Here is a 13,399-nt window from a genome sequence, read left to right as displayed (position 1 = left end):
AGAAATGATAAAAATATATATTCTCATGTCCTGTATAATAATATTTGATCCTATAAGATTTATTCAGGTTTAAAAGGTCACACCCTAAGGTGAAGTTCTAAGGTCCATATATATAGAATTTGGTGGGACTAAACTTCCTCTAGGTCTCCGGACTACCATCGCTAGTGGAAGCTGACAACTAGGATATCACAAATATGACATGAAGATGTATGAGACACCATGGAAGCAATATTTGTAATACCCAATAACAATATGAGTGATACATCAACGCAATATCAAAGTATGCATGGAGGCCCAACAATGACAAGCCAATGTACCCTAACAATAGGTAAATAGTATAACACCGTGAATTTTCGATGTACATTTTATTAATTATTCATTTTAAAAAAATTAATTTTAGATTGGTAATGATTTAGGCTAAACCGTAGTTGAGTGTTAGTCTTGTTTTGTGAATTCCTATTTTTTGGCATATTTTTGTAACTTTATGTGATGGAAATTTTTTGAGTTGTCGTCGGACCCGAATTCGTCCCAATAACATGTTTTGAGTTCCATAGCTCGGAATCGAATTCCGATTGCACCGTTGGTTTTGAAATATTGTTTCAAGTCAAGATAGACATCAAGTTTGTCCATGACGCATTTCTAAATATTCTTCACTCTGAATTCTAAGTTTTGAAGTTCTAACCATAAACCGAAATCGGAAGATTTTTAATATCCAGCCGAGTATTAGCTGACAATACTCGGGTATGTTTTAATCTTGAATGTTTTGCCGAAGAGGTCACTTCACTAGCAAGAGTGAAATATGTTTGGAAAGCAAACAAAAATACTCATCTCTTACATAAAACCCCTTAAACCCTTCATCTACCCATTACACAATTTACTCTTTGAAAACCTTTGGTTTTCCCCTCCCCAAATCAGATTCATTGTCTTTAAAAGAGCCCCCTCTCACTTAGAGAAACCCTTGTCATTTCACTCTTATTCTTCACTTTGATTCTCAAAAAACTCCAAGGTAAGCCTTCATTCTTTTTCGTTCTTCATCTCTTAGAATTTAACTGTTAAGTGTTTCCGAGATTTTAGTACGATGTTTATATGCATGTTATGAATACTTTCAACCGTTGAAATTTTCTAATAATTTTCCTAACTCTTGTTATACTCAAGAACTCGAAAAATGGGTTCTCGTGAATTTAGAAAATTGTTGTTTTGAAACCACAAAAATCTTGTTGTTCATGGGGCTGTTTTAGTCTTTAAAAATATGCATTTTGTTGATTTTGATGATAGAGAATGAGTATGAAATCAAAATATCTTTTGATTTAGAATGCCATTTTGAGTATGGGATCAACCCTTGTGAAGAAGGTGTTGAAATGACCATGAACACGATGGGAATCGTGAACTAGACTTTCGAGGATAAAAGATGGTCCAAGAATATGAATCTTGGACTGGATGGATGGAAGTCTCGGATGTTCTTAAATTAGATTAACATGATGTCTTTACCTTAGAGTTAGCAGGTAAAAGATTTAACTCGCAAATCACTGATTGGTTTTTTGTGTTTAGTTTAGAGGCGTTCAAAGTCGGACAACCTACCCATACACTTAAAGGAGATCAACCGCTCTACAATCCAAGGTGAGGGAGAATACATTGTGACATAGTGGTGTCCTAATATGACACTCGGATCTCCCAACTACCTCAAAAGTTGGGAGTTATATTTGTTTTTTTTTTTAGAAATCCGAACTTAACCAAATGATTGTGTGTCTGGATTAAGTACGGATGATTTCTTAAGTTGTATGCCCTAGGATAGCTTAAAACATCAAGTATTGTGGTAGTTATCCTTGAAGGAACACCACTCGAGAAACTAAAACGCGTAGGGATCAAAAATAGCAGTGGTATTCGATCCGATGGCCCAAAAGGTTGAGAGGGTGGGCCTAGCCAGGGTAATTCAACTTTGGTTCGTAGTGGCAAGGATGTTATTCCTATATTACGTGATAACGTAAGATCGGGTCCCACCAGAAGCATTCCTTTGGGAGATGTCTTAGGATGGGCCGATCGATATAGAAGACGGATTAAAAGATTTAATCGGCTAATTTTGGTTAGTATGCATACTCATTATGAATAATGAAGTAATGGTGAGGAAATTTACGGGAGACGAATGAGCCCCGCGATGTTGAGAGGGACAGCGATGGCGGTGATTCGTTAGCAAAGTCTTGAGGGCGAGTCTACGTGAGATGAGTCCTTCTTATTCCTCGATGAGGTATTCTATTGGATTGGACAATTCTCACAGCGCAAACTAAACGATCTCTGACAACTCCTCTTTGCAATCTGGATCGATGAGAGGATGCCCAAAAAGTGTTTGATATGACACCATCCCGAAACGAACATTTCTTCAGAACAGATCGATCATATATCCTTGCGAGGAATATTTTCGGTGCGTTCTAATCGGCTTGTTATGGGACTTGTACTCTCAGTTATTTCTGAATAGTTTATTGGGAGGATATTGGTGTAAGGATGGATGAAATAAACATAGCATTCATACATTGAGTTCGTGGATATTGATTCTCATAGTTTGAGATATAATATCATTCATCATTTGCATTTAGGTATGTCGAATATATTGTGTATATTATGCGTGTCTATCTAAATGTAATATTTCGTGTGATTCTACATCGTCAATGAATAATATTCATTAGATGTCTTACTCCTTTTTCTTTCTGCTTGTCTTTGGTTCGTATTCTTGTTCAGATGGACCGTTCCACAAGGATTCGGAGCTACCGATTCTCGATGTCCTAGGAGGGGACATGGAGCAGTGACGGGTACCGATACACCTACACAGGCCCTTGTGCCTTACAGCTAGAGATGGTTTGTGAGGACTCTACGATATGCTTCCCCTCACATCATGCGGACTTGGAGGCTTTATTCACTTTACCTGCTCGGAGACTAGCACCTGCTGCACCATTCATTCAGTATGTGCTTCCTCACGGACCCACTACTGCAGGGCCATCTACTCGGTGACAAATTTGGGATGATGTGCTCAATTCCCCACCAATGAGGAGAGCTGCTCGGCGGATGATTCCCAATCTTCAGGCAGATGCGGGAACGGGAAGTAGGTCGCAAGGTTCGTCCAATGACCCGTAAGAGGAGATGGAGGCTGAAGAGGAGGAACTGGAAGCCGAAGAGGAGGAACTGGAAGCCGAAGAGGAGGACTATGTGGACTTAGTCTGTATAGAAGACTCCATTAAGGTGGTAGACCTTTCCTCCGATTCTGAGACGGAGGAGGACCCCAGCAAGTATCCTAGTGCACCTGCTAACATGGAACTAGTCACTAGTAGTTGTTTTCATTTCTATTTTTCTTTTGAAGGGGGAATTTGTGTAGGGTACTTTTTAATGTATTGAATAAATCGGTTTACTTTATATATTTCCAGTTTACTTAAGATTTGATCCTGCTTTGTTTTTTGTACAAACATTTTCCGTTATTTTCAATAAAGAATTATTCAACGATATGTTAAGTGGCTTTTGATTACCATTAGGTAACAATTGTTGTCTTTTCCGCAATTTAGGTTACTTAACGTGATGTCCCGAAAATGAATCGAATATAAGGAAAATAAATTCATATTATATTATTCAAAAAAAATTACCCATTTTTGAGCAATGTTGTTGGATTAATTTTTGGGGCATTACAAATGGCTTCGGTAGACGACCGATGGAACAATGTATGTTGTATAAAGTGAGTGAGAGAGTGTACAAACATATACAAAATAAATGCATAAACTCACAAATCACCCAAAAACCTGCACCTAGGCGGAAAAAATAGGTTCTAAATACAAGAGTTAAATATCACATGAGTTGTAAAAAAAACAAGTAACAAAAACAAAAAGAACCATGTAGAAGAACCATTAAACATGAAATATCACATGAGTTGGACATACACACCATCAAACATGAAATATGGATAATGTCAAATCAGAATAAGGATAACATTATTAACCCAACTTGCGCCCTTGGACACTTGATGTAGAAGAACCATGAGCAGCGAAGTTCCACAAAAAATATCAACAACAAGTAGGAAAAAATCATCCCCATGTGGGACGAGAATAGAAATCAGGATTAAGGGAGACAACAACCATGTTCATAGAGACAACATCATCCTAAATAAGGACGATGACACTAGGGTTGCCTCTTTCTGGAAATGGCTTGTGTCTTTTTCTCTCTCTAGGGTTGTCTCTTATTTTATTGAATAGATGTGTTGCTAAGTGTCGCACTTCCTTACTAATGTAAAAATATATAGGGAGATAAATTAGGGTTGCAAACCTAATTTGAATGGGCCAACAAAAACCTAGCTACCGACTCACTTTCTAATTTTTATTCACTCCTTATATTACTTATTATCTTAGTATTATTTTTTGAAAAGTTTTCACCCGATCAAAATTGGGTGTTTACATCGTTCATCGTTTATAGAAACAATAGTGTACATATATTCAGTGTTTAATTCATATCCATGTTTCTCGAAAAAGGTTAGAAATATATATCCTTCGCCTACTAGATTATTCTTTTGGGATGTCTCTTTTTAACTTTTTGCTAGACTTATTATTTGGGATTGATTTATTTCGGTTGATTTCCTCTTCCTTGGGGTTGTTTTCTTTTTATTGTTTCTTTGTTTGCCTTGGTCAACATGTTAATCTTCTTTAACTACTTGTTCTAGTACAACTTTGAGTACATCTTTGGTTATATACGTACATGTTTAGATACTTGTTTATGTACTTCATGCAAATAGGACATTTCTACATCACTATCATCTTCAATACCATTAACTGAGGGAGGTTTGTAAATGGAATCATCATCAAAAGAAGGACCAATAGAAAACTCAATATCTTTAACATCGAATAATGGATGTTCAAAGTATATGTGCATTATATTTTCATCAATGTCATTATGATTCTTTTACTCCAATAATGCCTCAACCATATCATTAATATCTTTTTCTTTTGGGCATTAAACATATTTACATACAACAATCTTTGGTTTAAGCCAACACATGGCTTGTTACTCATGATACTCACATTACTTGAACAAAGTCTTCATATTCTTGACGTTCACTTAGTCCATATCTATAGGTGACAACCTATCAACCCTTTCGTGCTTAGATTGGGCATTACTAACATGGTGTCTCATAAATTGAATTCCTAGAACTCCTACCTTGGTTTGACTACTCTAATAGCCTAGGAAAACTTTTCCTATGATCTAGCCCCAGCCAAGAATATGTTCTAAACTCAAGACCTCTAAGTCTTGGTGAAGAGTCACAGAATCTGTTTGGTAGTAAGACACCAAGAGACGACTTTCCTTATCACAAAAACAGCACAAAAAACACAGTATTATTAAGCACAATATTGCTCAAATATTACAATTAAAGACCAACTATAAACCCTATACAAATCTCACAAATTATCAAGAATATGTGTGAGTTCAGAATTATACAGAAACATGTAATTTCTACCCTACGAAATCTCTAAAAGAAATACAAGAATCATGCAAGAAAAGATATAATAATGAACACGTTTAATCACATGCAATTGGATGACATTTTAATCCATCAACATGATACCATCTCTCACGATCTCACATGCATTTCTATCTGCCTATATGACACACAATGAGCACGAAAAATATGCAACTTAGCAATTCTAAAAATGAATGAATGAATGTGTGAAGCATGGTGTAAAAATACAGTTTACATATAAAATATGTTTAACGCCCAGTTAATCGATTAAGTGTCTTTTTAATCGATTAACTAGCTGTTGAAAACGGTTGAAAATAATTGAATTCTATTTTTTAGTTATCTGTTATAATTGATTCACATTAATCGATTAACACCATGCTTAATCGATTAACTGGCATATTTTTCAGCTAAGAGCTTAAATGGTAAACTACTTATATGTTATGCTTATCAACTAAACATGTTTAACTATTATGATGCACAAATAATATGTATGATTAATGCATGAACATATAATAATCTATATGGCATGTCTCATGTAAATGATATGATTGTTTTTAGGACTTGTGAGATTTGCATCTAGGTTTACCTAACCTAGACTCAATAACTAAGACACATATCTAAGACAACTAATGATGACTTCATTTATGACTCTAGTCTAGACATGAAGCTATTGAGTCATTGGCATGTTGATTTGTTGAATTATCTTCAAGCTTTCACTAAATCTTTGTCTTCATCAAAACATATGCAATCTAATAGTATTATCTTGACACTTTACACTTTCAAAATGATATAACAATGGTGTTTTGTGACTTTATCATTTTTATTAAAAAATTAATCCGAAACAACATTGTGTTGTAACAATGGTGTTTTTTTATTTTTATTGTTATTAACATATACAGGTTAACGAAGGAACTAATGTATGTTAAAATTTTAAAAATTAGGATTGAAATGGTAAATTAAGTTTATTAGGGACTAAATGGTGCACACAAAAATATGAAGAGCTGAAATGGTTGTTTATTCTATTTTTGTTTCTCATTTTCTTAACTCCAAAAATGATGTGAAATTCATCATGTTTTTATAGTGTCTATATCTTACTTTGATTTAAGAAAAAACATTCATGTTTTCCTTTTCTTCATAAGGTACCAAAATGGGCCAATAACGTTTGGGGTTTCTCTATTATCTGTCGTGCACTTAAAACATATAAGCTTTTGATAATATGTAGTATAGTTGGATTTTTTTTATTTTCTAGACATTAAATGAATTTAAAATAAAAATCTTATTTTTTTATTTTTCCGTAAATATGTAATCATTTTCCTTTTCTTTCGAGTTATGTAAAAATATGCATTTCATAAAACATTTATAATTTGCCATTTTTCTATATCCCACATTTATGTTAGTATTAAATTGGCCTAATAATTTTCCATTTCAACTTTTAAAGAAATATTTATTTTATTTTTATGGAAGAATGCGCTATTGGATATCATGAGTATTATATGTGAAAGTGGTTTCCATCTGAACCACAAATTTAATGAAATTGAATCAAATAAATCATAAAAATGGTACATACCAGTTTAATAGTTTGAATTGGCTTTTATTTTGTCAAACTAATTAAATACATGAAACTCAAATCGAAAGATACATAGTGAGTAAGGAGGCTAAGTGTTTGTTTGATATAGATAAAAAAAATTAGTTTTTACTTATTTTTTAAAAATGTAAATTTAAAATTGTAGCACATGTTTGATAACCTACCTAGATTATAAACTTCTTATTTTTTGTGAAAAAGAAAAATTGAAGTTCCTCCATCATAGGATGTTTACTTTAAAGTTAGCTTATTTTTCTATTGATATATCAATTCTGGTTTTCCCTTAATTTCAACATTCTCATTTACTATTCCACCAATCTCCATATTAAAAATGTATGACATGTTATTTTTAAATATTTCTATTGAATTTTATATTATCTTTTATTTTACTTTTTTTTAGTCTTTTGTCATGAAGTAATGAAAATTAAAGAAATTTATTATTAATATATATATATGATGAATATTAAAAAAAATTATGTTTAAAAAACGTGTAATAAAAACCAAAAAAATATTATAATATATTCTATAATTTATTTTATAAAAAATAATAATATTTTTATTCACCTAAATGAAATAGATTAGGAATTATATTTGGTTTTCAGCTAATGTACTTAAGTAAGTCTAAACAAATTTTAATCTTAACAAATTAAAATCTCATTATTTATAATCTTAAAATTTATAAACTAAAACTAAAAATGCTAAATAAATTTTAATGAATTAGTTTTCAATGATGTGATTCTCATATTAGTAAAGACTATATAAACTCTTATCAAAATCCTTTCATGATTTCAAAATTAGTGAAAGTGTTCAATTCGAATCAAAACATTTAGAATATTTTTTAGTTTTAATCACATAGCTCTCACTATTCAATTCTATTGTATCTCACTTTTTCGAAAAAATAAAAGAAAAGAAACTCCCATCTCCCAAACTAACATTACATTTACAAATTACTTAAACCATTTCAATTTTCATCTAAGCTATATGATTTCCATGTCACCATGTTTTACTTGTTATTTTTGAATTTGAGATTAGGGTTGAAATGTTGACCAAAACGAAACAAATATAAATGAGACAAATGAACTTGCACACGTCAAATATAGAAAATGGAATAAGGCTTATTGTTGCTAACGAAATCAAAAAAGGAAGGGAGAAAATAGTTTGGGTGAAATGAGAAGGAAACGATTTAGAAATGTTTAAGGGAGAACAAGATACAAAATGATATAACAATGGTGTTTTGTGACTTTATTATTTTTATTAAACTTAATCTGAAACAACATCGTTTTGTAACAATGGTGTTTTTTATTTTTATTAACATATATAGGTTAACGAAGGAACTAATGTATGTTACAATTTTAAAAATTAGGATTGAGATGGTAAATTAAGTTTATTAGGGACTAATTTGGTGTACAGAAAAAATGAGGAGCTCAAATGATTGTTTATTCTATTTTTGTTTCTCATTTTCTTAACTCCTAAAATGATTTGAAATTCATCGTGTTTTTATAGTGTCTATATCTTACTTTGATTTAAGAAAAAACATTCATGTTTTCCTTTTCTTCATAAGGCGCCAAAATGGGCCAATAACTTTTGGGGTTTCTCTATTATCTATTGTGCACTTAAAATATATAAGCTTTTGATAATATGTAGTATAGTTGGATTTTTTTTATTTTCTAGACATTAAATGAATTTAAAATAAAATTCTTATTTTTTTTTCCGTAAATATGTAATCATTTTCCTTTTCTTTCGAGTTATGTAAAAATATGCATTTCATAAAACATTTATAATTTGCCATTTTTCTATATCCCGCATTTATCTTAGTATTAAATTGACCTAATAATTTTCCATTTCAACTTTTAAAGAAATATTTATTTTATTTTTATGAAAGAATGTGCTATTGGATATCATAAGTATTAGATGTGAAAGTGGTTTCCATCTGAACCACAAATTTAATGAAATTGAATCAAATAAATCGTAAAAATGGTACATACCAGTTTAATAGTTCGATTTGGCTTTTATTTTGTCAAACTAATTAAATACATGAAACTCAAATTGAAAGATACAGAGTGAGTAAGGAGGCTAAGTATTTGTTTGATATAGATAAAAGTGTGTAGTTTTTACTTATTTTTAAAAAAATAAATATAAAGTTTTAGTACATGTATGTTTGACAATACTACCTAGATTATAAACTTCTTATTTTTTGTGAAAAACAAAAATTGAAGTTCCTTCATCATGGGTTATTTACTTTAAAATTGGCTTATTTTTCTATTGATATATCAATTCTTGTTTTTCCTTAATTTCAAGGTTATTTCCCTTCTCATTTACTATTCCACCAATCTCTATATTAAAAATGTATGACATGTTATTTTTAAATATTTCTATTGAATTTTATATTATCTTTTATTTTAAATTTTTTAGTTGAAGTAATGAAATTAAAGAAATTTATTAGTAATATATATATATATATATATATATATATATATATATGATGAATATTAAAAAAATGTATGTTTCAAAAACGTGTAATAAAAACCAAAAAAATCATAATATATTCTATAATTTACTTTATAAAAAAATAATAATATATTTTTATTCACCTAAATAAAATAGATTAGCAATTATATTTGATTTTCAGCTAATGTACTTAAGTAAGCCTAAACAAATTGTAATCTTAATAAATTAAAATTTTCATTATTTATAATCTCAAAGTTTATAAACTAAAACTAAAAGTACTAAATAAATTTTAATGAATTAGTTTTCAATGATGTGATTCTCATATTAGTAAAAACTATATAAACTCTTATCAAAATCCTTTGATGATTTCGCAATTAGTGAAAGTGTTCAATTAGAATCGAAACATTTTGAATATTTTTTAATTTTAATCACATAGCCCACTACTCAATTCTATTGTATCTTAATTTTTCAAAAAGAAATAAAAGAAAAGAAACTCCCATCTCCCAAAACTAACATTACGTTCACAAATTACTTAAACCATTTCTATTTTCATCTCCTCCGACCAAAAATAACTAACACTGCCACTATGGACCTTATTGATATTGCCACTTGCTGTCAAGGGCTTAAAAGAATTTAGTGTGAAATGCAGTATTTTAAAAGAATCACTTTATGCTTTATAATTTATATATGATGACAACTTTGATTTTTTTTAAAACCATATATATATATATAAATTTCATGGACTTTTTGTAAATATTTTTATTATTTTTCAAGTATTTTATTATTCCAAAAAATTACCTAACTAAACTAATAAACCGAGCAAAAAGATAGTATATATTCAGATTGATTCGGTTCAGTTTTAATACCATAATTCAGAATCCAATCAAACCAAATCAAATTATTTTAGTTGGTTCATTTTTTTGTCCCAATCTTAACATGAATCAAAACCAGACTCTTAAAATACAATACCATTGTATTTGTGCAGTAAATTAATATGTCAGACTTAATTGTTATTTTATTAAATCTATAAATTTAAAAATGACAATCCAATATATGAGTTTCTCCCTTATCCCACAAGGTTTCAATTAAGTCTATAAAATCTATTACAATTTACTCTAATTTTTATATTAGTGTCTCTTTTAAAGAGTTAGAGTCTTCTTTAGTATTGAAAAGAAGTGTATTATTTTTCCTTTTAATTTTAAGGATAAAAGTATCTCATTAATCTAAATAAGAAGAATACAAGTATCATTTCATGTGGTTTTTTATTTGTTTTTTTTATAACGCTTCTCTCTACTGTATTGAAGAGAAGTTCTTATTCCTTTTTAAATCAATTTAGTAGTTGGTAAAAAAACATTAAATGGATAGCATGTACATGCATATTGGCTTGCCATCAAAACACCAAATAACTAATATAAATTGAGAGAATGTTGCTTCACAAATGCACCAAAGCTCAACTTTATTTCAAGCAAATCTCCATGCAATTATCTGGATTCTTGCTCACTCTCCATTATTTCATGTAAGTATAGATCTCTCTAGTTTGGTATATACAAATATTACTTTAATAATGTTTTATATATAAATAATAATTATCTATAATTCAATTTTTTTTTTTGCAGAATACTCAACTTTCTAGGAGTTATGGATGGTGATGGTTCTAGCGTTATAGGGAAGGGTCCATTGCCAACAACTACACCAGGACAAAACACTATGCTAGGTTCTTATGATTCTTTTGAACAAGAAACCAATGGGGTTTTAAATCCTATTGAGGGTGATGTACCCAATGACCCTGATGCTCAAAGGTAGGTTGAATTTACTAGATATAAATTAGTGATTAATTTTATCTCAATATAACTTATCATCAACATGTAATGAAACAATCACCTTTCTAAACTTTGAATTTAAAAATTGTACTATAAAGAATAAAAGCAAAAATTAATTTTTCAAACCCAAAGAATGTAGAGAATCATCTTAATCTTAAGAAACAGAAAAGTGAAAAAATATATATTTTGACAATGTAAGAATTTTTTACGGTGTTAATTATCATTTATCATTTATATTTAATTATTAATGGCTATTAAATATAAGTAATACAAATGAATGCAATTAGTGTATATAAGTCTTACCATGATAGTGCATAAATATTACAATTAGAAAAAATATAAGAGAAATGAATATTCATTTGTCTTCAAAATTATGTATTTTAAAGCATACTGTCAGTTATGATTCCAACTCTAGCTGGAAATGATTAACTCCATCATTAGTGGGTTGTGAAAATGTTTAAGGGCAAAGATTTTCTTTTAGCAATGCTTAATTTTTATACAAAAAAAATATAAATATTAAACTCTGTGTATATAATTAATACAATATCAGTGTATATATTTTTTTCATTGAAAAAGAGCAATAATATATCCTCCTACCCATAATATAAAAAATTGATATATGTAACTTATAAATTAATCAGAATCAGGTGCACACACCTCAACCATTAAAAATAATGAATGGTGGAAATAGAAATAAGTTATTTTAATGAACTCGTTTAATTTTTCTTCTTCCAAAATTATATCAATAGTTGCAAAAGAATCCATTAGCAGAAGGGTAAGAACTTCACCAAATAATATGAATCACATCATTGAATTATTGCAAATTAAAGGAGCTACCCTAGAACGTTACACCTTCTAAAATTTATTAAAAGGCTTTAAATTATAGAAGAATTAGAAAATGAACTAATGACTAATGAAGTACTCATTAAATTTGATTATAATATAGAAAACATGTATCTATTTTTTTTATTCTTGAAAATATTTAATTTGATTTACATTTTTTGTCAAGTGAAATTAACTTTTCATTTTTTAAATTTTGATTTATAGACGTGCACGAAATAGGAACTATTCAAAGACATATCGTCTCAAGAAACAAGACCACATGCTGAAACTTGAAGACCAAGTGAAGACCCTCAATGTAATAATTCTAGTATTTTTGTCCACTCTTGTGTTTTTCATCAACTTTCAAGACAAATTAACTTTGATTTTTCATCATGCAGGAAACTTTGTCCACCATATCTTCAGAGCTTGAATATTACAAGGAAGTTCAATCAAACCTTGAGGTTGAAACTAATTCATTGGTGAATACCCTTACTGAAATCTCTTTAAGCTTTGATGGGGATGAAGGTCCATTTTCTCCCTCTCGGTATTTCCCTCCAATAATATATTGTTTCTCCTTTAATTTTAAGAGTGTAATATTTATGTATTATCAGTATAAAAATTTATATTGCTTCAATATAATCAACTATCATTCATTTATGTTACTTTTCTGAGGAGTACATACATTTTTTCCTTCTAATTCTAATTTTAGTTTTAATTTTTATTTTGGTCTTTGTTAATAGTTTAATAATATTGTGAAATTGTTTTCAGCTAATCCAGAGTTGCTGATGTCTGATTTGATGGAAGTGAAGCAGTTAGATGAGAATCAACAAGCAAGGAAGTCAGAGATGGTGAAGAACATAGGCAAATAAGAGTTTGAATAAGGATCTTTATAATATTTTGAATAAGAGTTTTTGCAAGTTTATTGCAATAACTATGAAGACTATAATGCAGACTTGATTGTTTTTGTGGGCTTATCAATCTATCAAATGTTTTATAGTCATTAATAAAAGAAATATCTTTACTATTATTTCTTGTAAAAGAAATTTGTATAACTAAGGGTATCCCTTACCTTATGAGTAAGGAATTAATCATTTTCGGGATTTGTGGTTGCCCCCTTCCAACAATGTCGATCACATGATTCAAACTCTTAACATTTTGGTTATCTTGGGATCTAACGAGACCTTACAACACTATATCAACGATTTGTTAGATTACTATTCCTTTTTTTCTTTCTTTTATGGAGAT

General features: G+C 29.8%; 1 protein-coding gene across 2 annotated transcripts; it reads left to right on the top strand.

The window, feature by feature from the left end:
- Positions 1–10,941: 10,941 nt before the first annotated feature.
- Positions 10,942–13,197, top strand: LOC109341699. Of its 2 annotated transcripts, none has more exons than XM_019579647.1 (5): positions 10,942–11,028; positions 11,129–11,311; positions 12,380–12,470; positions 12,553–12,698; positions 12,923–13,197. In XM_019579647.1, exons 1-5 carry the CDS (start codon positions 10,988–10,990, stop codon positions 12,924–12,926), a joined length of 465 nt encoding a protein of 154 aa, XP_019435192.1. In that variant the 5' UTR covers positions 10,942–10,987; the 3' UTR covers positions 12,927–13,197. The 2 variants fall into 2 exon arrangements, with proteins under 2 accessions (XP_019435192.1, XP_019435191.1); XM_019579646.1 differs by having other exon boundaries at positions 12,553–12,679; positions 12,923–13,181.
- Positions 13,198–13,399: the final 202 nt, after the last annotated feature.

This window comes from Lupinus angustifolius, unplaced genomic scaffold (assembly GCF_001865875.1).
Source record: "Lupinus angustifolius cultivar Tanjil unplaced genomic scaffold, LupAngTanjil_v1.0 Scaffold_584, whole genome shotgun sequence".
In the NCBI taxonomy this organism is placed as follows: Eukaryota; Viridiplantae; Streptophyta; class Magnoliopsida; order Fabales; family Fabaceae; genus Lupinus; species Lupinus angustifolius.
This window is presented reverse-complemented; position numbering and strand designations above follow the sequence as displayed.

Excerpts from the sequence above, each read along its gene's own strand:
- LOC109341699 (XM_019579646.1), top strand. The coding sequence starts at position 10,988 with ATGCAATTATCTGGATTCTTGCTCACTCTCCATTATTTCAT. Across the intron at positions 11,029-11,128 it reads CTCACTCTCCATTATTTCAT|AATACTCAACTTTCTAGGAG; the intron begins GTAAGTATAGAT and ends TTTTTTTTGCAG. Across the intron at positions 12,471-12,552 it reads ACCAAGTGAAGACCCTCAAT|GAAACTTTGTCCACCATATC; the intron begins GTAATAATTCTA and ends TTCATCATGCAG.